The sequence below is a fragment of the Nematolebias whitei genome, chromosome 20, assembly GCF_014905685.2.
Source record: "Nematolebias whitei isolate Nwh7 chromosome 20, NemWhi1, whole genome shotgun sequence".
NCBI lineage: Eukaryota > Metazoa > Chordata > Actinopteri > Cyprinodontiformes > Rivulidae > Nematolebias > Nematolebias whitei.
The window spans coordinates 21,320,942-21,347,286 of record NC_056517.1 but is presented as its reverse complement, the minus strand read 5'-3'; the positions used below and the strand labels follow the sequence as shown (position 1 = coordinate 21,347,286).

At 38.0% G+C, this 26,345-nt stretch overlaps 1 protein-coding gene across 1 annotated transcript in view; it reads right to left on the bottom strand.

Moving 5' to 3' along the window:
* gpr158a (G protein-coupled receptor 158a) overlaps positions 1-26,345 on the bottom strand; it is a 111,879-nt gene that overhangs the window by 56,184 nt on the left and 29,350 nt on the right. The window contains exon 2 of the mRNA XM_037694443.1: positions 22,294-22,399. Coding sequence (XP_037550371.1) covers positions 22,294-22,399 — 106 coding nt within the window. The remainder of the gene's footprint in view (positions 1-22,293; positions 22,400-26,345) is intronic.

Here is a 26,345-nt window from a genome sequence, read left to right as displayed (position 1 = left end):
CGTCGGCAGTGAAGTGGGCGCTGTACCGGTCTGATGTGGTGAAGAGAGAGCTGAGTCAAAAGGCGAAGTTCTCAATTTACCGGTCGATCTACATTCCTACCCTCATCTATGGTTAGGATGCCTCCTGGATGCCTCACTGGTGAGGTGTTCCGGGCATGTCCCATCGGGAGGAGACTCAGAGGAAGACCCAGGACACACTGGTGGGATTATGTTTCTCGGCTGGCCTGGGAACGCCTTGGGATTCCCCCGGAGGAGCTGGCCCAAGTGGCTGGGGACAGGGAAGTCTGAGCCTTCCTACTTAAGCTGCTACTCCCGCGACCTGACCCCAGATAAGCGGGAAAAAATGGATGGATGGATGGATGGATGGATGGCTTGATATCTTAAATAATTCTTAAAATAAAACAAATATTAAAGTGTGACTTATCAACAGATCCTGACATTTGACTGAATGATTAGAAAGTCAATGCAATCCAACTCATAAGGAATTTGATCCAGCGGAAATTTAAACAAAGATATATCAAGGCGTTTACATAAAAAGTTATAATTTTTATGAAAAATATTTAAATAATTCTGTAATGATTTATTTATTTAAAAAAATATGGCACTTTTTGCCTGCCATACATTAGAAACCTAGGCGCTACAATGTCCCCAAATAAGAAAATTGGCTTGTTGCTCCAGCATACTTAAAATTCTCTTCAACACAGCATTAAGCATTTTTTAAAGAATATTTCAGTGTTTTATTTATTTATTATTATTATTTTTTAATTTATTAATTTATTTTTTTTGTAATGTCAAATTCAAATTCTGGATCCAACAAACAAGGCGATTATTATTTTTTTCCCCCAGAAGAAGCTTAAGGCAAACATAGCAAATTTAATAAATTAAACAGCTTTTAACAATTTTCAAATTCCAATAGAACTTTTTCTTTTTAACACAACTGAGCGGACAGCTTTCAGGTAATTTATTAATATTATTTTTTAATTTTGATTATTTGCAGAGATGACCTCTGAGTTGCAGCCATGTCTCAGAAAAAATAAACACCCAGAGATTTTTCTGGTTGACTCACACCCTCAAGGGCTTCTCCTCCATCTCACCTCAGAGGAATCTGCATCCCAGCTGTGGCAGCTGTCAATCACACACACTCTGACATGCTGATTGCCATGGAGACAAGTGTGACTGCAAGCAAAGACCTTTTCATCAACAAAACATTTTATTTATTACATTCGAACAGTAAAACTAAAGTAAATATTAATAAAATATTAATATTGTGTTTATTAATTAGAAAAGCCAATCATAAGCTGTTTCAATGTATGCTTTCTTTATTTGTTATCTGTTTATAGTTCCTTCATTATATTTCAACATCAAATATTAGTCAAACACATCACTATGAATGAGTCTAGTTGAGTGCCAAACAGGAGAAACATCGCGCTAAATATTAAATTTACAAGGAAAAAATACATTTAATTTTACTTGAGTTTGCATCAAGTGTTTTATAACTCTTTTGAATCTGTTTATAACCTCATAAAATATTATTAAAATAGTTAGAAAGGGAAGTTTTATTATAAAGTGGTAGCATTAGAATTAACTAAACCAGGATCAAATCAGAAACCTACACTAAAGTGAATTTAATAAGATCTAATGAACTTTCATTTAACTAAACTCATATCCCTAATCATGGAGCACATTGTAATTATGTTAAAACTGTAATGCACAAATATTATTTTACACCATTTATTGTTGTATTGTCAATATTTATTTAGTAATTGGTTACAGCTTTTTTTAATCTCCACTCCTTGCTAAGGAAGGAAAACAATATATTTTTGAACATTTGATATCCTGGCAAACATCCTACATCTCATAAGCTGTAAATGAAAGTATTTTATTTCCCACTGGTTTTCAATTATTATATAAGGACCAGAACCACCAGGACCTCACCAACAAACACAAAAACACACACTTCCTACTTGTCTTTCTGTCTGTAAGTGAGTAGGTCACTGTTAAGACGAGACACCATGCAGCTGATCTTTCACTACGATCTTTAAACTTTCAACATTGGTTGAAGGTTCGTCTAACTATTGCTGAAGCGTGTGAATGTTACTCTGTCACATGAACATTTCAACATCACAGGAAAAAGGCGTCCGCCCTTAAGACAGCTGCTTCATCGTCTGAACCGCTCACTCAGAGAAAGTGATCAACATATGCAAATGTGTAAACGATTCTCTCAAGATGGCTGCCAGAGCTAACTGGCTTTGAAAACACATAAAAAACTATAGCTTAGTCAGTTTTTATTTATTGAGCAAAATCTTGACGTAGTAGTGACTATGAGTGATCCCCAAGTCCGAACATGAGGGGTTAAATATTTTGTCTGTTAGTAAAATAGCTTATTGTGCACCACTAGGTGAATTTTAATGAAACTTTCAGAAACTAATTATTGGATGTACATCTACACCTGATTAATGTTTAGTTTCAACCTTATTCAAGATGACCACCACATATAAATTACATTGGAAAACACAAAAAAATGGCTGAATTCCATCAGTTTTACAGACAAGAAGCTAAAATTTGATGTGGTTTTAGCTGACAATCAGCTAACAGCACAGATAGCACAAAACATTATTTTTATTTTTATTTTTTTAATTAAGAAAAGGTTTGGGGTTAATCCTGTGTGTGTTTTGGTGCTATGGAGTCCTCTGTAGTGCCTCTCACATGTGGAGTACCTCAGGGATCTATAATTAGCCTCCTTCTGTTTTCCATTTATTTGCTCCCTCTGGGATACATTCTCCAGAAACATGGTGTCACTTTTCATTTTTATGCTGATGACGGCCAAATTTATGTACCATTAAATCAAGATAATTGGTACTCCGTGAACCAACTCCTGGAATGTATGGCAGAAGTCAGAGCATGGATGTCACAGAACTTTTTACATTTTAATGAGGAAAAGACAGAGTTGTTGTAAGCCCAGTGACGGTTCCAAAGTCCATGCTGCTCCTTTAACACATTATCTGACTGAGACAGAAACTTACCTGGGTATGAGGCTGGACAACGATTTTAAACTTGATGCACAGATTAAATCACTGATCAAGTCTAGTTTTTATCACCTGAGACAACTGGCCAAGATCAAACCATTTCTGTCATGACATCATGTTGAGATTTTAATCCATGCTTTCATTACAACTCGTCTAAACTACTGTAATTCACTTTATGTTGGTCTGAGCCAGTCATTACTGACTCAACTTCAGCTGGTTCAGAAGCTGCTGCTCGCCTTTTAACTGGTACCAGAAAACGAGAGCACATCACCCCTGTTTTAGTATCACTACACTGGCTCCCAGTTTGTTTCCGGATTAATTTTAAGGTTTGTTTATTTGTTTTCAAATGTCTTCATGGACTCGCCCCACAGTTTCTGTCCGACCTGCTCATGCTGTACGTTCCCTCACGTTCTCTCAGATCAGCAGATCAGCTGCTGTTGGTCGTTCCAAAGTCCAACAGGAGGCTGAGAGGTGACCGAGCGTTTTCAGTCGCTGCCCCTGAACTGTGGAACGAGCTGCCTTTGCATCTCAGACAAGCTGACTCACTTCCTGTTTTTAAATCTTCTCTGAAGAGATTTTTTTCTCTTTGGCTTTTAACTTAGATTGAAATGTTGGTTTTACTGCTTTTATTTGTTTTATTGTTTTTATTGTTTGTTGTTTTATGATTTTGGAAGTTCATTAATTTTATGGTATCTGTTGATTTTATGGTTTTTATCCTTGGTATGTGTTAGTGTACAGCACTTTGGCCAACAGTGTTGTTTTTAAAGTGCTTTATAAATAAAGTTGTATAATCTTTCTTCTGAATTTTTGAGAAATGTGAGAAAACGGATTTTCTACTGGTGTGCCATTTCATATCGAACTTTTAATGAGGCTGCTCAAAGGTCCAATTTCTCTGTTCATAACTTCCAGGATTTACAACCAATCTTTATCCGAACATAAAAATCCGAAAGCTAACATGGGATTTTATCTTTACATTTAAATGAATGCTTTTTGATCAAATTAATGAGGCTCAAAGGGAAAATCTATATTCTAATGCCTCCCTCATAACCACAAAGCTTCTTTTCCGCAAACAAATATAACAGCCGTGTATTTTCTCCTCACAGAAAACACAGCAGCTCCTCTCCATCAGCTTGATATGACATGAAGCAGGGGAATAAAGACAAAAACAACTCAAAGCGTAGCACTAATTGCTGCGGAGGCCATGGGGTCTTTCACCTGAGCAGGAAACTAGAAACTTGCTTATAATTCTGCCGGCTAATTAGAGTCTGCTGAATACTCTTCCTCTCTTTGAAATAAGCCCACAGTCTTCCGGTCCAGCGTAGTGCCTCATCAAGCAGTAATAAGAGTCTGCAGATATTTGTAATGACCCTACAGAGTGCAACATGAAGCCCAAGGAAAGCTTATCATCAAGTAATTAGAGACTGGACTATAGAATACACAGACAGAAAGATAGAAGCAGGGAAAGGGCAGTCCATCATGTACGCACAGCTCAGAGCAGCACGCTGCTGTAAATCACCAGCTCAGCACAAGATGTGCGCTCGGGCACAAGGGAAATTAGAAGGAGGAGTAAATAAAGGAGGTGCGCACAGTCTGAAGAACATTAAAACACCTGCCGGTGATTCTTACAGACAAAATCATCAAAGTCTTTGCTGGTTTTACTCTTTAGAAAAAAAGAGTCTTTTCATCTGGTGCAAAAAAAAAAAAAAAAGTTTTTAAATGTTACTTTATGATCATGTCCAAGAGAAGATATTTATACACAGGGAAAAAACAGATTCCTATAAATGTATGGCAAGCTGTTTTTACATTTAATCATACCACACTCCTGTTTGTACCAAAGTTTTCAATAATCAGAACATTTTTTTGTCCCATAAAATCAAACTATTAACAATTAAAAATGTTATTCTGAGTACATATCCTGACGCGTACATCTAAAGGTGCAGTTTGAAAGAGTTTACTTACGCCAGTAGTTTTCCAGAGTTGTTGATACACTAGTCTTAAATTCAGGTATGCACTCAGTGTGAGCAAAGTGCTTTATTTGCATACAATACTCAACAAATATGAGTATAAATATGTATATACCGTATTTTTCGGACTATAAGGTGCACTTAAAATCCTTTGATTTTCTCAAAAATCAACACTGAGCCTTAAAATCCGGTGTACCTTATGATTTTCTGATCATTTGATCAGATCAAAATCTGATTTTATGTGGTACACAGCTCAAAAATCTGTCAAAATGAACTTGTTTCACTTAATGCGCCTTATAATCTGGTGTGCCTTATAGTCTGAAAAACACGGTATGTATAAAATCTGTCAGATTTGTCCATTCCATTATTTTTCAGAGAAGTTGCTATTGTTGACATATTTTCAGTCTGATTATTCTGTAGGTAACGAGGTAAGGTATACACATTTTGACAGCAAACATTGAATTTAAGGGACTTTAAGGATTCAAGGACCTTTATTTGTCATAATCACCACATGTGGTACACGAGGTGGAATGAAACTGCGTACACAGGGTCACAGTCACATCCAACAAAAATATAAAATGTAATAGAAAAATAGTAATAAAATCGAAGATATGAACTAAGAAAAACGAAAACTAATTATGTATATAGGAAAATATTAGGGGTTTTGTTCATTTTTTTCATGAATTGCCTTTTTACTGGTCTTTAGGACATTGCAATGAGTCCCTTCAGTAATAAAATTATATTAGAAAAGCTTTATAAATATATATTTATTTATTATTATTGTTGCTGATTAATTTTTTAAAAAGTCAGATTTGTAAAAGTTGAAGATATTTAATGATTTGTCAACGTCTTAGGTGGTTTATGCGCTGGAAAAAATTGGTTTATCTGCTACATTAAAGCTGAAAAGCTTTTACTAACATTTTTCGTCCCAAGCAATGATGGCTGCTTTAATATAAATCACTTCAGTTTGTTTTACGTGGTTCACGGAGATGAGAAAAGTTGAGGGTGAGCAGCTGCTGGCAAGTTGACCAGATGAAGGGAGACTAATTTGCTTAACATATATGTGCTTATAAATGATGTTAAGAGTTTATTCTTCAGATTAAAGACCAAAAAGGTCAATTATTTTTCACAAAAGTTACAGTCTTTCCAAAACATACAGCCCTCAAGAATGTTTATAGTCTCAAATATTTAAAATTTGTAAATCCAAAATGTTTAATCAATGTCTGCCTAATTGTAAAAGAATCAATAGATTTCCAACATTTGGACGTTTCAAACAAAAGCAACTTGTAACATTTGAAACAAATGAAATGCACAAACGGAGGACAGTAAAACCAATTCCACTAAGAAAATATTTGCTATTTATAATAAAATGCCCATCTTTTGTATCGAGGAGGCCATTTTGACAAGTCTCCTTGACTGAAGTGACAATTTATTTTAAACGTTAAACCGTGAAATGAATGTAGCATAAACAAAGCATTAAATAACACAAATGCACAAAGGTATAATTCAGAACAGAAAAGCTTTGTAATCTGAAGTTATAAAATAATCCCGTTAGATTCATTCAAACTAATTATACAGTACGAAATAGAAGCAAACTTTTTATTGTAAAAAACACTAAATAATCTGATAACATGTACATGAAAGCATCTACAATAAAGCTAAATTATTCATAAGAAAGATGCTGATGATGTAAATACAATAAATAATTGAAGATATTTGTCTAACTGTCTGCCTGGCACAGTCTGAGTTACTCAGTAGCATCAGTAAAACACATGCCTGTTTTGACGTGCCTGAAACTGAATAAATGAGACCAGGAGGGTGAGCAAATAAAGTGTGACTCCAGGCTGGGATTGTACCACATCTGAACTTTTACTTAAGGGAGAGCATAAATAAACTGCTGTGGCTCTGAGCAGACGTCAACGCTCACACTGGATGACTGAGGCTGTGCGCTCACAGGGACAACCCAGGCCTTTAAAAGAGGTCAACTACCAGACGTTAGCCTGAACAGAGCTGCACGGACTGCAGGGCCTCGCTTTGGGTGCCGTCCAAAGCCTAAACACCAGAAAGATAAACACTCTGGCCTGAAGGGAGCACAGCACTGATGTGAAAAATCATAAAAAATAAAAACAGCTCCTCTGTGTGCACAACACACACCATGGGATACTGCTTTCATAATCACATCCACAGCTTGAGAAGGTGTCGAAATGAACCGGCCCGGCACAGATTGATCCAACTGTCCTGCAAATATATGACATGCTCAGAAGCATCAAACATAGATAAAAACACTGAAGACAAAAATCGGGACTGCATAGAAGAGTAAGACACAATGAGCCCAGCTGGGTATTTTCTAGTTTGAATGTTATACTTATGTCAAGGAAATGTTTATGCATGCACCATGCTCCATATCTTATGCTATTAATATAGACCTTATAACTTTTTCTGCTCTTTTAATGTTAATGTATCATTTATCATCAGGCAGCACGGTGGCACAACTGGTAGAGCTGCTGCCTCTCAGCGAGCAGGTCCTTGGTTCAAACCCCGGTCCAGGGGCCTTTCTGGGTGGAGTTTGCATGTTCTCTCCGTGCATGCGTGAGTTTTCTCCGGGTACTCCGGTTTCCTCCCACAGTCCAAAAACATGCATGTTAGGCTGATTGGTAACTCTAAATTGTCCCTAGGTGTGAGTGAGAGAGTGAATGGTTGTTTGTCTCGTTTGTCTCTATGTGGCCCTGTGATGGACTTGCGACCCGTCCAGGGTGTACCCCGCCCCTCGCACAGTGATTGCTGGACATGGGCACCAGCGACCCCCGTGACCCAAAAATGGAATAAACGGGTAAAGAAAATGGATGGGATGGATGGTATCATTTATCTAATTATAATCATTCTTGATGTAACCATCGGTAGAGAGGCAATATTTTATCATGTTGGAGACTTTTGAATGTTTTGGTAGACAGTTATTATTCCCCATTAGAATCCTTGAGAAATGTTTACCTCCAGCAGTTCTCTGTGTGCAGCTGCACGATGGTGGGATGTAACAAAGTACAAGTACTTTGTTACTGTACTTAATTACATTTTTATTGTATCTGTACTTTACTTAAGTAGAGTTAAATGTCTGTTGTTTCAACTTTTACTCCACTACATATTACATTAAGTATTTGTACTTTCTACTACACTACATTTCTATAATGCATTGAGTTACAAGTTACATTCACGATGCGTTTTTTTGATTTGTTTGTTACTTTGAAAGAAACCAAAGGCGAGAGGGGAGTTGGTCCATTGAATCACTGCAAAGTGGACAGCTAACGTTAGACCCACCTTCAAGAAGAGTTGGGCCAATGACATATATTCTAGTATATGCGTCATTGAGCTGGGCGCACCCACAGCACCACTAACACACCCAAAATGGATTCCACCACAAAGAGTCAGCCAGAAGATATGCACCACCCATGGCCTTATTAAAAGACTATTGAAAGGCTATTGAAAGATTATTAAGTACAACAGGACAGATTTTATCTCCCAAAAGAGTCAGACTGCACTCAAAAAACTTTGAAAACCAACTTCTTCTGAACTTGAACAAGAAATTCTTGCTGCAATATTAAAATATGTCAGTTCATGGGATGTTAGGACAAGAGATGTTTCAAAATGACTCAACACTCGGGTCCAAGTTTTGAAAAGAGTGTCAGGAAGTTAAAATATTGTTCAATATTGACCCATTACAAGGTTGAATAGACAGTATTTTAATTAGAGTTGATGAAAAATGAGTTGAAATGATCAGTGCCTGTTCCTTTGTTAGGTCTAATGCTCCGTTTTTAGGCAGACAACTTTTACTTAAATGTGTTTACTGCAGTTAGAATGACACATTGGTTTTGTGTTAAATAAAAACTTTCAAAGGTATCCTGATGCATGCTCAATAATCCAGGTAGAAAAATCTAAAAAAGTTAAATCTGGTCCTCTGGACATTCAAAAAACAAAACAAAGCACAACAACAACAAAAATGTAGAAACGTTTCGTCTCTCATCCGAAAGACTTCCTCAGTCTGAGGAGCTGTATTCAGCTCAGTCTCTTAAATAGCACCTTCTCAGAGTGGATCAACCAGTTTGCTGTTGACAACCAAAACCAGCTGCTCACATGGTCAAGAAGGACCATCAGCCTAACAATGGATCATTAGCACACTGATGGCTGTTTACTATTCACAGGGGGCTGAGTGATACTAGCAATAACAGCATTGTAAGAGGGGGACAGTTGAACCTCCACCTCTGTTTAATGATGGACGATTTCTTTTCACAAACATGGCCTCCTTTACTCCTCTCTCAAACCATCGTTCCTCTCTATCCAGGATGTGAAAGAGTGACCACTGGCCTGGAGATGAGTGTAGACCTCAGAGTCCTGGCCTGATGTTGTTGATCTTCTGTGCTGGGCCATCCTTTTGGCCAGAGGCTGTTTAGTTTCCCTGATGTAAGACTGATCACAGCCCTCCTGACACTGAACAGCATACACAATATTACTCTGTTTGTGTCATGGTCAGCGGCCCCCTCTGACCCCCCATCAGCCCCTGTCTCACACTCACAGCCTCATCATGTCATGTTTTTGGCTCCTCTTTGTCATGCTGTTTTTCTTCTGTCATTAGCCACGGCCCCCTCTGCACTTTCAGCTCATCAGCCCTGATTCACTGCACCTGTTCTTTGCCTTATTTAAAGAGTTCCACTTTCACTTGTCCTTTGCTGAATTATTACACCACTCATGGTCCCTGATAGTGAAACCTTCATCACAGTATCTTGTTCCATAGTTTTGTATCCTTGTCTTGTCTTGCATTGAACACTCGCCTGATTTTTGACTCCTCGCCTTGTCTTGCCCCTTTCTGGATTTTTCTGCATATCTGACCACGGTAACGACTCTTGCTCTCCCTTGACTAGTCTTTTGGATCACGACTTGGCCCTGTTCTCGCTTTTCTGCTTCTACGTGCTTGACCCCCGCTACGACCATTGGACCACACCTCTGGATTTCACCTGCCACATACAGACTGAGAAGACTGGACTCCTGCCTACGTTGTGCTTAGAAAATAAACATCTCAGTTTCTATGATACTCCCGCAACATACGGAATGACCACTGGTCTGGGTTCCTCCTTCTCACCTGATCGCACCTCAGACTGAGGAAGTCTTTTGGATAAAAAACGAAATGTTTCTACTTTTTTTTTGTTTGTTTTGCTTTGCTTTGTTTTTTGAATGTCCAGAGGACCAGATTTAACTTTTTTTAGATTTCAAAGGTATAATTATTCATCTTTCTTATTTTGTTTAATGGCATTTAACTCTGCAGGTCATCCCTGAAATTCTGACGCACAGAATCACAAGTCCAAGTGTGAACTGTGTCACAGAGTAAACACAATAAAAACATGTATTATCTGCAGCATTGTTCATTAAAATGACACAACACTATTAATGTATTACAGAAAATATACATATGGTAGGCACACTTAATGATATTGTAGACCATTGCATTAGGTAATACTTTAAGTATTTTTAAAAGCAAGTACTTATTACTTTTACTTAGGTAAAAGCATTTATATGGTACTTCTACTTTTACTAGTGTACATTTTTGTCTGTTTATTTGTACTTTTACTTAAGTACAGTGTTTGAGTACTTTCTCCACCACTGAAAATTAATATGATGATCTACACATGGTTGTTTTGAGAATCTCTTTTTTCTACGACAGTTTATCTGCCCTTTAAGGATGCACACGAATATAATGGTGTCAGTTGCTAAATTTAAAGCATCCTGATGCATGCTCAATAAGATAAATCTAACAAGGTTAAGTTAGGTCCTCTGGACCATCCAGAGGACCTGACTTAATCTTGTTAGAACTAAATCTAAAGCATTTTCTCCTGTCAGACTGTCTTTATGCATGCTTGGTCTATAAATATAGTGCACGCAGGGACAGGGATGCATGCTGTTGTCTTTTCATTGTCTTTTCTGTCCATTAAAAGTAATTCCACCTTTTGAGTTTTTCTCAAACTTAAGTAAAATTTAGAAGTTTGCAACAGACCAGGTCCCATCCTCTATTGATTAACATATTTTCCAGCATTTATAGAGTCTCACAACAATATACCACAACATATGTAGAGCTATACTACATGTCAATGATGTTAATCTTGAGAAACTTACAGGAAAATCTTTCTCTCTACTGTAAAAACACTTTACTTTTATGCCATTGTTTTCAAACTTAATATCCCAGCCTCCCTCTCTAGAGCAGCGTAATTAATCTGCACAAGAGAGTTTACTAAAATTATAGGTTGGATATAAATCTGTTTGTGCACAGCTCTGTTTGTACCAAAGACCCTTATCAAGTCTGAAGCCTAATCACAGCTCTGGAAACATCTCTAGTGATAATTAGCAATTACCCCATTTAGAAAGCCCCAAACATACTTTTAACAGGCATCGATATACTTTTAAGCAACATAAAAACTAGAAAGCATGCTTTCTGTTGTTTTCTTTCTTCCAAACTGCTGGGATGAGATCAGTGGATCTAAAAGGACTTAGCCTGTTGTGACACCAGTCTTGGAGCGAGTCTCTTGAGGGGAAACCAGCCCCACAACAAAGCTGTGTCTCCAGCTGGAGGTCCCAGGATGCTCAAACAACGGCTATTTTTATCCAACAAGTAGTCTAGCCTTCACATGAAGTCAATTTTTTTTTTGTGGTTGTTGTTGAAGGAGCATAAAGGAATATTCAGGGTGAGAAACAAGAAAAATATTACAAAGTAAATGCTTAAAGGTAGAAACTTTCTTTTTAAACAAAGTAATATTTTGAGTGATGAATTAACAATTGTGGTTTGAAATTATTGTGTGAATATTTATGAAGCATTCACACTATTATCAACCATTTTATTTATGTATGTTTTTTGGCATCTTACCTATTCCACAATTTTTGTACTATTTCAACAAATCGTTTATCAAAATGTTCAGCTCATTCAGGGAAAGTCTGCTACGACTTTTGGTATTGGTGCAACTTAAGCTTTTTGAAATATTTAGCCTTTTCTGCCATTTTTCTCATAGAAAATGAACTGAGCTCATATTACATCCTTCAGATATTTAGATCTGTTTACAACCTTTTACTGCTCATTTCACATTTTTCTCAGGTTCAGTTTCTTTCAGTTTTCTTATGCAAATTCACACTTTTGTCAGCTACTTTCAGCTAATTCAGGTGTGTTTAATTTTCAGCTGTTTTGTGCTCCTTTCAGATTCTTTCTGCTAACAACATTTTTGTGCTTCTTCTAACTTCTTTCTGCTAAATTCAGCTTGTTGTGCTCCTTTTAGCTTATTTCTGCCAGTTTCAGCTATCTCTGCTATTTCAGCTACTATTTAGCTGTTTTTATTCTAATTTTTGCTCTTTCAGCTTATTCCACATTTTTGTATTAATTTAAACTTTTTTTCAGCCTAATTCAGCAAAAATGTGCTCTCTCCACTTCATTCTGGTAACTTAATCTCCTTTTTGCTGTTTTATCTACTTTTCAGCTTTTTTTTTATTAATTAATTTTAGCTTTTTTCAGATAGTTTTCACTTTTTTGAGCTCATTTCTGCTTCATTCAGCAAACGTGTTCTTTCTGCTTTCTTCTGCTATTTAAGCTTGTTCTACCTTTTCAGCTACCTTTAACATTTTTAGCTAAGTTTAGCTGTTTTCAGATAAATTCAAGTTTTTCTTAGTAATTTCTGCTACTTTCAGCCTATCCTGATGCATGCTCAATAATCCAGGTAGAAAAATCTAAAAAAGTTAAATCTGGTCCTCTGGACATTAAAAAAAACAAAAAACAAAGCAAATCAACCAAAAAAATGTAGAAACGTTTCGTCTCTCATCCAAGAGACTTCCTCAGTCTGAGGAGCTGTATTCAGCTCAGTCTCTTAAATAGCACCATCTCAGAGTGGATCAACCAGTTTTGCTGCTGACAACCAAAACCAGCTGCCCTCTGGACAGAGAGGAACGATGGTTTGAGAGAGGAGTAAAGGAGGCCATCTTTGTGAAAAGAAATCGTCCATCGTTAAACAGGGGTGGAGGCCTCCGGGTTCAACTGTCCCCCTCTTACAATGCTGTGATTGCTAGTATCACTCAGCCCTCTGTGAACAGTAAACAGCCATCAGTGTGCTAATGATCCATTGTTAGGCTGATGGTCCTTCTTGAGCATGTGATCAGCTGGTTTTGGTTGTCAGCAGCAAAACTGGTTGATCCACTCTGAGACGGTGCTATTTAAGAGACTGAGCTGAATACAGCTCCTCAGACTGAGGAAGTCTCTCGGATGAGAGACGAAACGTTTCTACATTTTTTTGGTCGATTTGCTTTGTTTTGTTTTTTTTTTGTTTTTTTTTTATGTCCAGAGGACCAGATTTAACTTTTTTAGATACTTTCAGCCTAATTAAATTATTTCTGCTAGTTTCAGCTTTTTCTGTTATGTCAGCTACTGTTTTGCTGCTTTTGTGCTAAATTTCGTTTTTTTCAGCTAATTTCACATTTTTCAGACCATTTTAGCTCCTTACACTTCCTTCTGATTACATAAGCTTCTTTCTGCCTTTTCAGCCTTTTCAGCTTTTTCTTAGCTAATTTCAACCTTTTTAAGGTAATTTCCTAATTTCTGTCCTAGTTTCTGCTTATTTAAACCTAATTCAGCCAATATGTGTTCTTTTTGCTTTCTTTTGCTTATTCTTCTATTTCAGCTACATTCCAGCATGTTTTTTGATCATTTCAGCTGTTTTTTAGTAAGTTCGTCAGCAATAAGCATTCATACTGCATTTTCTCAGGAAATGCGATGTCTGTAGTTATATTAAAAAAATGCCTTAGTTTTAATTATTTTGTGCAATTAATTTAATTCATAACAAACTTTTTTGTGACGTTTAGGTTCTTTATTTAATGCATTACACCAATTCAGCCTGGTTTTAAATCCAAAATTAACCAAATTGAGTAAATCCTATCTTCTCTTGTACTGTTTGGTAATCTGTGCAGCCTATAAGTGACTCTTGTTCTGCCTGTTTTTGTTTTTTTTATCAGCCAACAAAAGATGGTTCGTTATCACAGCAGCACATTTGACACAAAGCCATTGTGTGGTTTGTCTTTTGTAGCCAGGCTGCAGGACAACAAGATGAAGAGTAAACCTCAGAAACGGAGAGGGATGGAAATGGTTTGTGTTAGCTGCTTCATCCTCTTGTGAAAAAAAATGTTAATTTAGGCGCAAAACAAAAATCAGTTTATGTTTTTTTCCTATATCTTTTCAAATTTTAAATGATTATTTTTGACTCTTGGGTTTTGCCCCTTTCATTTAGCTCTCGTTTTTCCACTGGCTGCACTAATCATTTAGGTTAAAGTGTCACTACCTTCCACTGGCTACAGCTCCCCGGGGCCCCACCACTTGTTCTGAGCAATAAGCTAATTGACTGAAACATTCATCATCTTCAGCCACAGCCACATTCTGGTATGACAGGAGCCCCACAGGGGTGAGAATGTCCTAAAGAATGACAAAACACACTAATGGAAGAGCCGCTGGTGATAGATGAGTAGAGCCGTTCACCTCCAACAAGCTTCAAACAGGAAGTTTGCTTGTAAATGATCATCTTTGTGCTTGATGCTTGTTTGCGTTTTGATTTAGTATTTTCATCGAGTCGTAGACAAAAAGTCTTATTGGACAAAGTGCCGTGTTTGCTCTTAGCTAAATGAATGCTGTCATAATCAAAACTATAACATCTAGATTTAATGAAAATAATCGCAGCATACTGTTTCTGACAGCATCATCGCAATGCCTGTAAATTAACACATTGTGTTTTTGCCAGAACAACAAACTGCTAAACTGTGAATGATGTTAAAGTTTGTTGCAGAGGTTTATTCAGTGATCAAAACCAGAGGGTTACAAAGTTTGGACCCATCTGTGAGTGATAAAAACACAGAACAGAGGCCGGTGAGGTGGGCTATCCATCCATTATCTTTCACTTCTTCCTTTTCAGGTCACTGGTGACCCTAATCATCAGTCAATGTGCAAGAGGTGGGGGACACCCTGGACAGGTCTCCAGTCCATCACAGGGACACATAGAGACAAACGAGACAAACAACCATTCACTCTCTCACTCACACCTAGAGACAATTTAGAGTTACCAATCAGACTAACATGCATGTTTTTGGTTTGTGGGAGGAAACCGGAGTACATGGAGAAAACCCACACATGCACCGAGAGAACATGCAAAATCCACCCAGAAAGGTCCCCGGACCGGGATTTGAACCAGGGACCTGCTTGCTGAGAGGCAGCAGCTCTACCAGTTGCATCAACGTGCTGCCCCAGGTGCTAAATAATTTCATTTATTTTAAATAAAATTCCATGCCAATTGTGCCGCTCATCTATCAATCAGCCAATTGTGTGTCATGTCCAATCTTATTTTGAAAAACCACGATAGAGCGAGTCCGCGAAAAATGACCCACGAAGTAGCGAGAGACTACTGTATCCGGGAAAAAAAACCACGCATGCACGGAAAGAACATGCAAACTCCACCCAGAAAGGTTCCCGGCCAGGATTAGATCCGGTGACCTTCTCGCTGAGAGGCAGCAACTCTACCAACTAAAGTTGCATTTGGGACCAAAATAATCCGACCCGGCCCTAGCCCATAGCTATCATTTCCGAACACCACCTGACCCAACGAATTAACAGTAATTACATGTCCAAACCCGACAAAAAAAAAAAAAAAAAAAAACTGACATTTTTAATTAAGCTTTGACTGCTTATATAGTTATTAACGGTCGGCAGACGCGCGGCTAAGGGGGCAGACGATCAGAGCTTCTGCCTGCATTCTACATTATTCAGACACGGACCTTGCTCTGACATGTCAGATATTTTTGGATCTCACTGTTTGGGTCGTCGGCCGCGCGCGTCTGTTGAGTGCAGTGGCTGAATGAACGTCCATTTGGGCTTAGTCTGTCTTAAGCTTAACTGAACTTTTTTCCCTCTTTCAAGGCTGGTCAGTGCATGGTCAAATGGCCGCGTGCGGCTGGTGATTGTATGGCAAGCCATGTTGCCATATAATTGGATCGTCAGCTGCACATGTCTGCTGACGCAATCAAAACCCGACACCGGCCTGTCCCACACATTAAGCACATTATTATGGCCAGGCTCCGGGTTAGAAATAACAGCTCTACTACCAACTGCGCCACCGTACCACCTGTAGTGGGCTAAAGATGTTAAATTAAATTTAAACAATAATAAGAGCAAATTAGTTTTCTCTAAAAGTTATAAGAAACAAAACTTACAGTCAAAATGAGTCAGAGTTGTTCTGAAGGTTGTTGATGTTTATTTATTAGCTATAAAGCACAGATATTTTAAGCTTCAAATTTCTGTTTTGAGTGTTGAAAGCAAAAGAGTTTGTAAATCACTGAAGTGCAGCAACAAAACTAACTTTAAAGCCTTAATCTTTTGCAAAAATATAATTAATTAAACCGTTATTTGAAAGAAAATAAATAGCAGGCCACCTTTCACTGAAGAGCTTTTACGATTCTTGACCTTTCAGAATAAGAAATCAGCAGCTACCACAACAAATTTTCACTCAGTTTTTATATTTTATATTAATGCATTTATTGGTTTGAATAAGGTCATTAAGTTGTGGTGGCCATCTCGAATCACTTTGCAAAAAACAGGAAAATAGCATTAATAAATTGAAAATCTTCATGCTCACAGTTAAAACAACTGACATATGTCTCAAGCTGTACATATAAAAAAATAGTAAAATATTGGATCTAAAGTCTGTTCGCCATTATCATGCAGGTAATTTCAGAAACATGCATCTCAACAATCACATGAATAAAAAAATGTCAGTGCTCTGTAGTTTTCCAAGTTGCTCCTTCCTGATGTAAACTAATGCTGCGTTTCCTGCTGATTCAGTCTCTCAGACACATTTTAAAGATGTGCTGTAGATCAAACTGCTTCATAATGCATGTGATGTAATGCGTTGCAGTGAGCCTCTTTTAATAATTAATCACTCTCTTTGTCTGAGTACTTCCACCTCTGGCTGGACGGTCAATACGAGCAACTTTTGACCGAGTGCATGAGTGTGTGTGTGTGTGTGTGTGTGTGTGTGTGTGTGTGTGTGTGTGTGTGTGTGTGTGTGTGAAGGGGATGGGGGTCCTAAAAGATAAAAACTGTTAGTGGTCTAAATTATAGCTGAGTTTGTGAAATGCCTATTTCTGTACAAGGTCAGTGTAATAGTGTCTATCCTTGAGGGATAAAAAGTTGTTGTGGTGATAACATGGAGCAGGAAGTGTGACAGCATTATTACCCAGAAATCCTCATTATCATCACATCTGTAAACATCAGAGGGAAACAGAAGCAATGATTTTGGCCACCTCCTAATCTGTTTTTATAGCTCTAGTTTATGATTTACACATGTACCATTAATCTGTGCTAAAAGGAGTTACAATAAGCCGTATTTATTCTAGACGTTTTGATTAAGTGCTCAACCAGAGGTGATAAAACAATTACTGAACAGGCTACATGTGTGGTGAAGTCATGAGTATTAGAAGATTTATTTAATTATTGACACTTTCTCTCGCTTTAATTCATTCTCCACTTTTACATGCTTTTACGATTTCTGTTCTTCACACGCTCCTTGTTGAATTTTACAAATGGTTTCAAACGCCACTGTTTCACACCTGAATTAGTCAAAAAGGCGTTTGTTTTTTTGGCAGACGAGCTTTCCGTGGCTCGTTGTATTCTGCTTAACATGCCGCTGTTTGAGCAGCCAGGCGTGCAGACAGCCTGAAGTCAGACGGAGGCTGCTGCTGGGGATGACTGATCCACCACAAGCAGACAGAGGCTAAACTAAATGAAGCGGGGCTAAAACACAGCAAGGCCAAATTCTCCAAATCAGACCTTCATATTTGTTGAGATTGTTAAGAAAATAACAGATCTTTTGGGTATTTTTTGTTGTTAATGAGTCTGTTGCTCAAAAATCCTTTTGTGTGTGTGTGTGTGTGTGTGTGCGTGCATGCGTGCGTGCGTGCGTGCGTGTGTGTGTGAGTGTGCCATTTTTGAAAATCTGAACGTATATGTAAGGACTACTTTCAACAAAAAAATAGGAAATACACTTATTGTAGTTTCCAGGATCTATTTTATTTCATACCTTTAGTAAAGCATTTTGAATTACCTGTACATTTTTCTCTCTAAGACTTACAATATACTTTGTACATCCCCCCATAATTTCTGAATAAATCATAAATATGACAGGGAATGGACCTTCTCTTTCTGTCACGTAAAGTTCAAAGTGCTCCAAGTGAGTGAACAGGGGAATTTGTATGAGTTTGATTAGCATAATCTTTAAAATAACTCAATGTACTGTAGATCTTTAAACTACTTATTTTCACACTTAAGTGAGGCTGTTGGTTAACATTATTGTGTAAATCCTTCATTTATTTCTAGAAAAAAAGGGTTAAATCGTCATCTGGACCAATTTCTTTAAGGGAACTGGTCCAGATGACATGATTTAACTTTTTTTTGTTATCTACCTGGATGATTGAGCCTACAAACCTTTTTTCATTTATTTCTATTACATACACAGATCCACACAAGATTTTTAAATAATTCAGACACGTTACCCTGAGCGTTTGGGTGGAATACAGTTTATTCCATTTCCAATTCCTAAACCATCTCTGGAAAAATATAAAAGATGATAAAGCCCTCTGGCCATCCTCATGAGCAGCTGAATACAACAATAGCCCTATTCGCGCAGGATTAGTTTTACCTAGGGACCACATGCTATTTATAATAATTACGGAGATTGTCTGTGTTTTTAATCCCGTGCAAATTTGCCATGTCAGTAATTCGTAAAGTGAAAATGACCTACTATATTTTGCTGAACTCCGAGGCCCTGTGATAATAATAATCCAATGCGAATAGGCATCCCTGTGATTTGGACAGAAATGGGCGGGATCCGACATGTAATGAGGCATTTTTTGTTTTTGTTTAAGCAAAATCATTTGGAAAAATATAGAACAAGGCTATTTTAAATGAACGCGCTGCTCGCTTCGGCTTGTTAAATTATTTTAAAATGATTTTTTATGTATTTTTCTTTTTTGCTTCGGCTTTTATGAGCTGCTACTTCCTTCACCGCAGATGACGGGAGGTGCAGAGATGCATGCGTGCAACTGACCCATCCATCCATACCTGCTTCTTCCTTTTTGGTTAGCGGGAGTCACGGGTGCCCATGTCCAGCCATCATTGTGTGAGAGGTGGGGGATAGGTCTCTAGTCCATTTCAACTGGCGGGTCAGTGGACACGCGGCTGCTCACGAGCACAGCCGGTGACAGCTGTCCATCTGAGTTTAATGTGGCATTTTTCCCCTCTTTAAACTGGTCGGTCGTTAAATACTGTATGTTTCTTTTTATCTTGAGCTTTTATGAGCTGCTACTTCCTTGATCAGAGATGACAGGCGGTGCAGAGACGCACGTGTGCAACTGACCCATCCATACATACAGTAGCGAGAGTCACTGATGCCTGTGTCCAGCCATCACTGTGCAAGAGGCGAGGGACACCCTGGACAGGTCAAAAATCCATTTCAACAAGCGGGTCAGCTGTCACTGGCCGCTCACGTGCACAGCTGGTGCCAGCTGACCATCTGAGTTTAACGTGGCTTTTTTTGTTTTTAACTTTTAAACAGGCCAGTCTGACCAGCCTCCTCCTCAAGTAAATTAAACACGTTATATGGACCGACCTGGTCGTGACAACGCAGCGCGTTAACATCATAACAGGAAGACGTCCGTAAATGTCACCTAAATCTCAGACTTTGGTTATCCCATGCAAATGTGCCACATAAAAAGCAGACGTTGGGGAGATTACACTGGTCCTTAGGTAAAACTAATCCCGTGCGAATAGGGCTAATGATAAACAGGAAGTACCACATATTTGTCACTGCAAGTAAATCCTCCATTTTCTGTCATAATTGCATTATATGCTTAGTGGTTAAATTAAAGGTTAACACTTAAAGCTAGCTGTGCTTTGTTTTGTATGTTACAACTTCTGTTGCATAAGTTTAGTCTTTGTTTGTTATGAGTTAACACTAAACTGAGTTTGTACAAAGCGCTTATTAGGTTGTGTAATGTAAAGCAGAGCGCTATATCTGTAGCATCTTAGCTAGCACGTCTGTATTGCGCGCTGCTAGCTTAGCGCTACGTCTTGTTGGTTATGCTCTGTAAAAAATGTTTACTTATGTAAGTCAACGTAGATATTGTAAAACCTGTTAAAATACACCCAAATGCAGGAAATGGCATGTACTTTATTCAAAATTTTCTGGGGAAGGACCCCCAGAGCCCCCCCACCAGTGTGTGCCCCCCACTTTACACATGCTTCTGATGCTAATGACCACTGTGTTGTTCAAGACAAGAGCCATTGACAGCACTGAGGGCTACAAGGTCAGATGCTATAATCGCCCCTGTTGCCAACACAAAGCAAATTCTTGCAGATTTGTTCAAACTTCTTGTTTTAGCTGAACCAACAAAAATACCAAGGATGCTTGAAAAAGTATTTTGCAACAAGATCATTAGAAAGAGATTTGAGAATTCATTTAGTCTCCATTCTAACTGAACTTCATATATTTCTGAACGGAAACTCAAACTTTCTACTCGTCATATCTATTCAGGTCATCAAGATCAAAAGCAGTTTCTTTGCTGCCACGTACGATGAAATATGGATCATATCATCAGCAGTTGGTGGGGCAAAAAACTAAGTAAACAATTTAATTTAATTCCTGAAAATAACTGCTGATAGTTTTATCATCCTGTCCAAGAACAACAAGCCTTGCTGGCATTAAGATACTTTTATAAAAAGACCATCATGGCTTTATTCCCCCTCTACTTGTGTAAAATACATGTCCTCTAAACTTCCATTTCAATTATCATTAGTTATTTTTTTTTTTACTTACATCTGTGTTTTGACTCAGGAAACAAAAGACTTGAACAAGCCTGTTCAGTCTACAGTCTACTGCTCAGTCTGTTGCTTAATGAGGACAAAATTACTTGGCCCATCTGTCAAGCCTGGTTTCACGCAAACTGGTGCATTCAGTGTCAACACACAAACACATCATTTTTCATGACAATGCAGCCTTGACAGAGGAAACAACTGAGACGAGGCGCAGCCATTCAAAGAACTTCACAGGGGATCCAAACACTTGACACTTGAGAATTCATGTATAAGGACATACCGTATTTTTCGGCCTATAAATCACAGTGATTTGCATAGTTTGCATGCCTTGCGACTTATAGGCCAAAGCAACATATTTATGGCTTTTCCCCCCCCCCCATATTTCCAAACCAAATTTTGGCTGAGATATGACCATTTTCATTCAATCTGACTGAAAATTTTGAACACTACCATTTTCAGCCACTAGATGGCACTCGAGTAGTAAGGCATGCCATTGTATCATGTAATAGGTAAAAGTGGCTACTAATGACACAATAGGCTGGCCAAAGCGTGCCACCGTCGTCTGCCTTGAGCAACCGAATCAGATTCCTTTCGCTGCACCGCCTCAGCGAAATACATCTGATTTGACATTGAAGTGCATTTATTAAGTAAAAGATAAATTGAGAAACACCTTTACTATAATGTCGAGCAAACAAATAATTGTTTTTAGGTTGTTATCTTGTTAAATTTCAAATAAATGGACAGCAAGTCATTGCTCTGCACGTTCGTTTCCGCGTATCGGCTTTTGGAAATGCAGCTGATTTGATTGTCAAAGTGCATTTATTAAGCAAAAGTTAAACTGAGACACACCTTTACTATAATTTTGAGCAAACAAATAATTGTTTTTAAGTGTTAATCTTATTAAATTCTTGTTAAAGTCCTCCCGCGGCCACCATTTGGCAGCCAATCAATTATTGGCGAAACATCGACCCACATTTCCCGGTTGTCAGCAGTGATGCATATTAGATGCAACATATTCATGGATTTTTCCACTTTATAAGACATATTTGAGCTCATGTGACTTATAGGGCGGTGCAACGTTTTTGGTGGAAAATATATACCAACTAATTCTGCACCAAAACCTTAATTACTATTAAAGTTGGAGTATGACTGATATATGACACCTTTTGTGTTGCATGCATGGGAAACATGCTCATAAATCTAAAAGATCAGCTCAGTTAGCATAATCAGATCACCATCTGTTTTGTCACGAGTCATGCAGATTTATTGCCTTTCCTTTGAGTGGTTCATGGGGAGTCAGGAGGTGACTGATGGGGTGTCCATTATGGTTCACTTTTAAAGAGAGGATCAATCTGTTTCTGAGCCACATGTCCGGCGCACTCACCTCCATGGTGGTCAGGTTGCATCGATGGGTTCCTGCAAACCAGCCGTCAGAGGAGCACTGGTCGATGTCAACATCCTGTAGATTAACGTCCACTCGCACCACGCCCCTGCAAGACACGGAGGGCTCCGTCAATACAACAGCTGGACAAGAGGAACGCAGAGTGAGTAGAGGGTCAATTAAAGTGAGGAAATAATACAACAGGCAGCTGTCACGATCTTTGGGTTTTTACCCCGCAGGGCATTTACTGTGAGGAGTTTATCACCTGACTTTCTCTGCTCCAACTCAAACTCCAGATTATGTCTCCTCATGGATTAGGGCACATCTCTGTTCCTTTTATTTAGTATTTTAGGAAATGTTGTAACATTTTCATGGGTTTTTAATCATAACTTTAAAATTCTTAGGTTATTTTGTTGGATAGTGTTTTTATGCTTTGTTTTGTGTGCAGCACTTTGGTCAACTCTGGCTGTTTTAAATACTTTTTATTGATTTTATTTGATCTGAATAGTTTTTTTTTTTTTTTAAGAAAATCTATGACAATGAAAAAATCAGATGTGCAGCTTTCAAGAGTTAAAGCTTGGCAGGACAAACGTCATGACATTGAGATAATGTGCATCAAGAGACAAATATTTCTTTTCAATCAGTTTCTACAATTTTTTCACACAAAACTTTGCATGAACTGTAACATGAGGAGAGAATATCAGGAAATTAGTGGTTTAGTTTGTCCTGACAGTACTGTAACTCCAGTACTGTCAAATTTAACTTGTTTCATTAATGAAACAATGAAAACACTAATTTTATTTCCTAAAGTAAAAACTGCAGGCTGATTTTTCAGTCTCTTAGTGATTAAATGGTGCTTAAACCTGACAATAACCAACTAGAAAGATTTTCATCAATTTACAATGATTCTTATTGAATAAAAATATTCTAATTTGTCTCAGTAACATCATATATCAAAGAAAGAGAGAAAATTTGAGGAAAGAAAGTGACTTTCTGAATACTCATCTGATTGAACTGTCCACAAGTTAGATTTCACATCTGAAGCTAGTTCTATTAAATTAAACAACCTAGAGTCAAGAAAACGTGAAACAGTCACAATGCTAACATGTGCACAATGCGCGGCAGGTGTGCAGTGGAGAGCATCCTGTGCCCAGCATCAACATGTGGCATGGAGGCTGCACAGCTGCAGAAAGAAAACCTTTGCAGAGAGTGGTGAAGGCTGTACAGAAGTTTGTTGGAGTCAGCCTCCCCACCATCACAGACATTTACACCTCCAGATGCAGGAAGAGGGCCACCTGCATCATGAAGGACCCCACTCACCCAGCACACATTTTTTGCCTCGCTCCTCTCAGGCAGGAGATTAAGGAGCATTAAGTGTAGAACCACTAGACTGAGGAACAGCTTCTACCCTGAGACTGTTAGACTCATGAATATCTAACCAGAGATATTATTGTAATTCAACTTTAATTGGTAATATGTGACTTATCCATGCTGCTGATTTCTTACCCTTAAGCTGCTTGAGTATTCTTACCCATCTACTCACAACAGACTCATGTTCAGGCTGCTGTTTAATACACCCGACCATATTATATTATATTATTATTATTATTGTTTAGCATATATCTTAGATATGGTGAGTGGTGGCGCAGAGGTTAGAGAAGGTGAGCCTGTGCTCTGAAGATCGCTGGTTCAACTCCCAGTACCGACAACATCAAAGTGTGGGTGAGATTGGTGAAGCACCCAAACCTGTCTCCACCCTCATTTGCCCCACTCTGGGTCCTTGAGCAAAACCCTTAACCTGCTTCCCTGGGCATCCTAGATAGCAGCTCTCTGCTCCACACAGAGGACTGTGGTAGCTCGGTGGTCTGTGGTTACATTAGAAGGACATCCGGCGTAAAAATAATTGTCAAGTCTTTGTGTGACTTAGTTCACTGTGGTGACCCCTGAAGAAGGGAGCAGCCGAAAGAAGAAGAAGAAAGGGGAAAAAGGCATATATTTTAGATCCAGATATGCTGTTTCTTTTTATAGTTTATATTTTTCTATTTTTATGTGTAACTGGGACCTTGAGTTCACAATTTCCTTCCACCTCATGTGCAACATGTGATGCGAATGATAATAAACCTTGAACCTTGATGTGTTATGAAGAAATACATTAATTAAACATGGAAATGAGGTATGGAAGCAAATTCCAACTAAAACACAATAAAGAGCTTTGATTTGTCTTTTTATTAAAGTAAATGATGATGATCATTCTCAGGTGAAACTACATTTTGTTTTTCAAATAAATCCTGATATTCTAGTTTTTATTTATTTTCTTATGACTTCATGCTTAGTTCTGTTTAGACAGATAGTGTTCATGAGTATTTCTCCAGTTTTACTTGTTTTTGTGACTGTGTGTTTATGCAATAAAAGTCTTTGCTTAGAAAAACAAGATATTCACACATTGTTTATGTGTGATCTTATATGATAAAAGGTCCATATGTTTACAGTGAAAATAAAAAAGCTTGATATATTGTCAGAACATACCAAGATCTTTATACATTTGATTTTTTTTATCTTGATTAGAAAAAACAAAGCTATCTAGACAATAAAATACAGTTAAATAGCAAAGAAAATAATTTAGGCAGCAAAGAATTGCTTTAAAGTGTCCACTAATACAAATTATATTTATGAATGAAAGCAATAAATGTTTAAAACTCTCCAAAAGAAGTAAAAACTCATTACATTCGAGCCACGAGACTCTCGACACTGGAAATACTCTGGGATTTCATGCAAACACCTCGCTCTGTCTTCTGCTGCTATTTGTGAACAGGCACAGTGTGGTTTCCATGGCAACGCCTTCGTCGAACCATCTCCGGTGGTATCTTGGCCAAACAACGCATAAAAAAACAGAGGATGCTGTCAGTGTTGCTGTGTCACTTGGAGGAAGAATAAGATGCAGAGCTGGATACTTCCGGAGTTAAAACAGTGAACTGATGTGACGAGCTGTAAACTCAGAGTGGAAGATCGTTCGCAAAAGACAATAAACGCCAATAAAAGCTTTTTAACGTTTGACTTCACAACCGAAAATGCGCAATTGAATTCAGCTCTGAATGAAGGTTTTTAGACAAGAAGAAAACATCTTTTCTTTTGCTCACAAGTGCAAACACTTGTGTGACGCACACCTACACCTTTATTAATCTTCTGTAAAGAAAGTGACACATACAGTAGATTATTCATCTGCCACATAAAATGTAGGTTGACGCCATTCTGGTGAGATGAAAAAGGAGGCTACGCCAGAAACCTGAGCTACTGTTGAGTCTTCTAAAAGAAAAGTACTCCACGCAGCAGATCTTAACACGTTAAATCTGATGACTCACTGTAATTCTTCTCTTAAGGCAAGCTCTTAAGTGATAAAAGTGAAAGTCACTTCCTGGCAGTACCAAGGAAACAAGGACACAACTTTCCTGAGCTGCTGTGAGGAAATACAGGGTCACTTTATCAGAAATGTTCTCACACAACCTGGCTGATATTTTTAAGTGAGATTTTAGACCTATTTGTGTTTTTTGGGGGGTGGTTCTCACTCAGAAAAATACCTTTCTATAACGAATTGTTAAATAATGAACACATTTCCAACAAGAGCTGATCTATTAATTTAGCAACAAGACACAGAAACTGAAAATGGCAAATTTGGCGTTTAAAAGTAACACATCCCGTCACTCAGGGATTTGAAGTGAATATTTGTAGTTGACAGCCATTAGGTGCCATGGCGGAACCAGGGGGCCTTGTCCACCGTACATTAATTTTGGCCACCCCAATCATTTGAGGAAAATATACTTTTAAGCATTTGTTTTTAACCTGATGCATGCTCAATAATCCAGGTAGAAAAATCCAAAAAAGTTCAATCTGGTCCTCTGGACATTCAAACAAACAAAAAACAAAACAAAGGAAAAAAAATATAGAAACTCTCATCCGAGAGTACTCTCGGATGAGAGATGAAACGTTTCTATATTTTTTTGCTTGTTTTTTTTTTTTGTTTGTTTGAATGTCCAGAGGACCAGATTGAACTTTTTTGG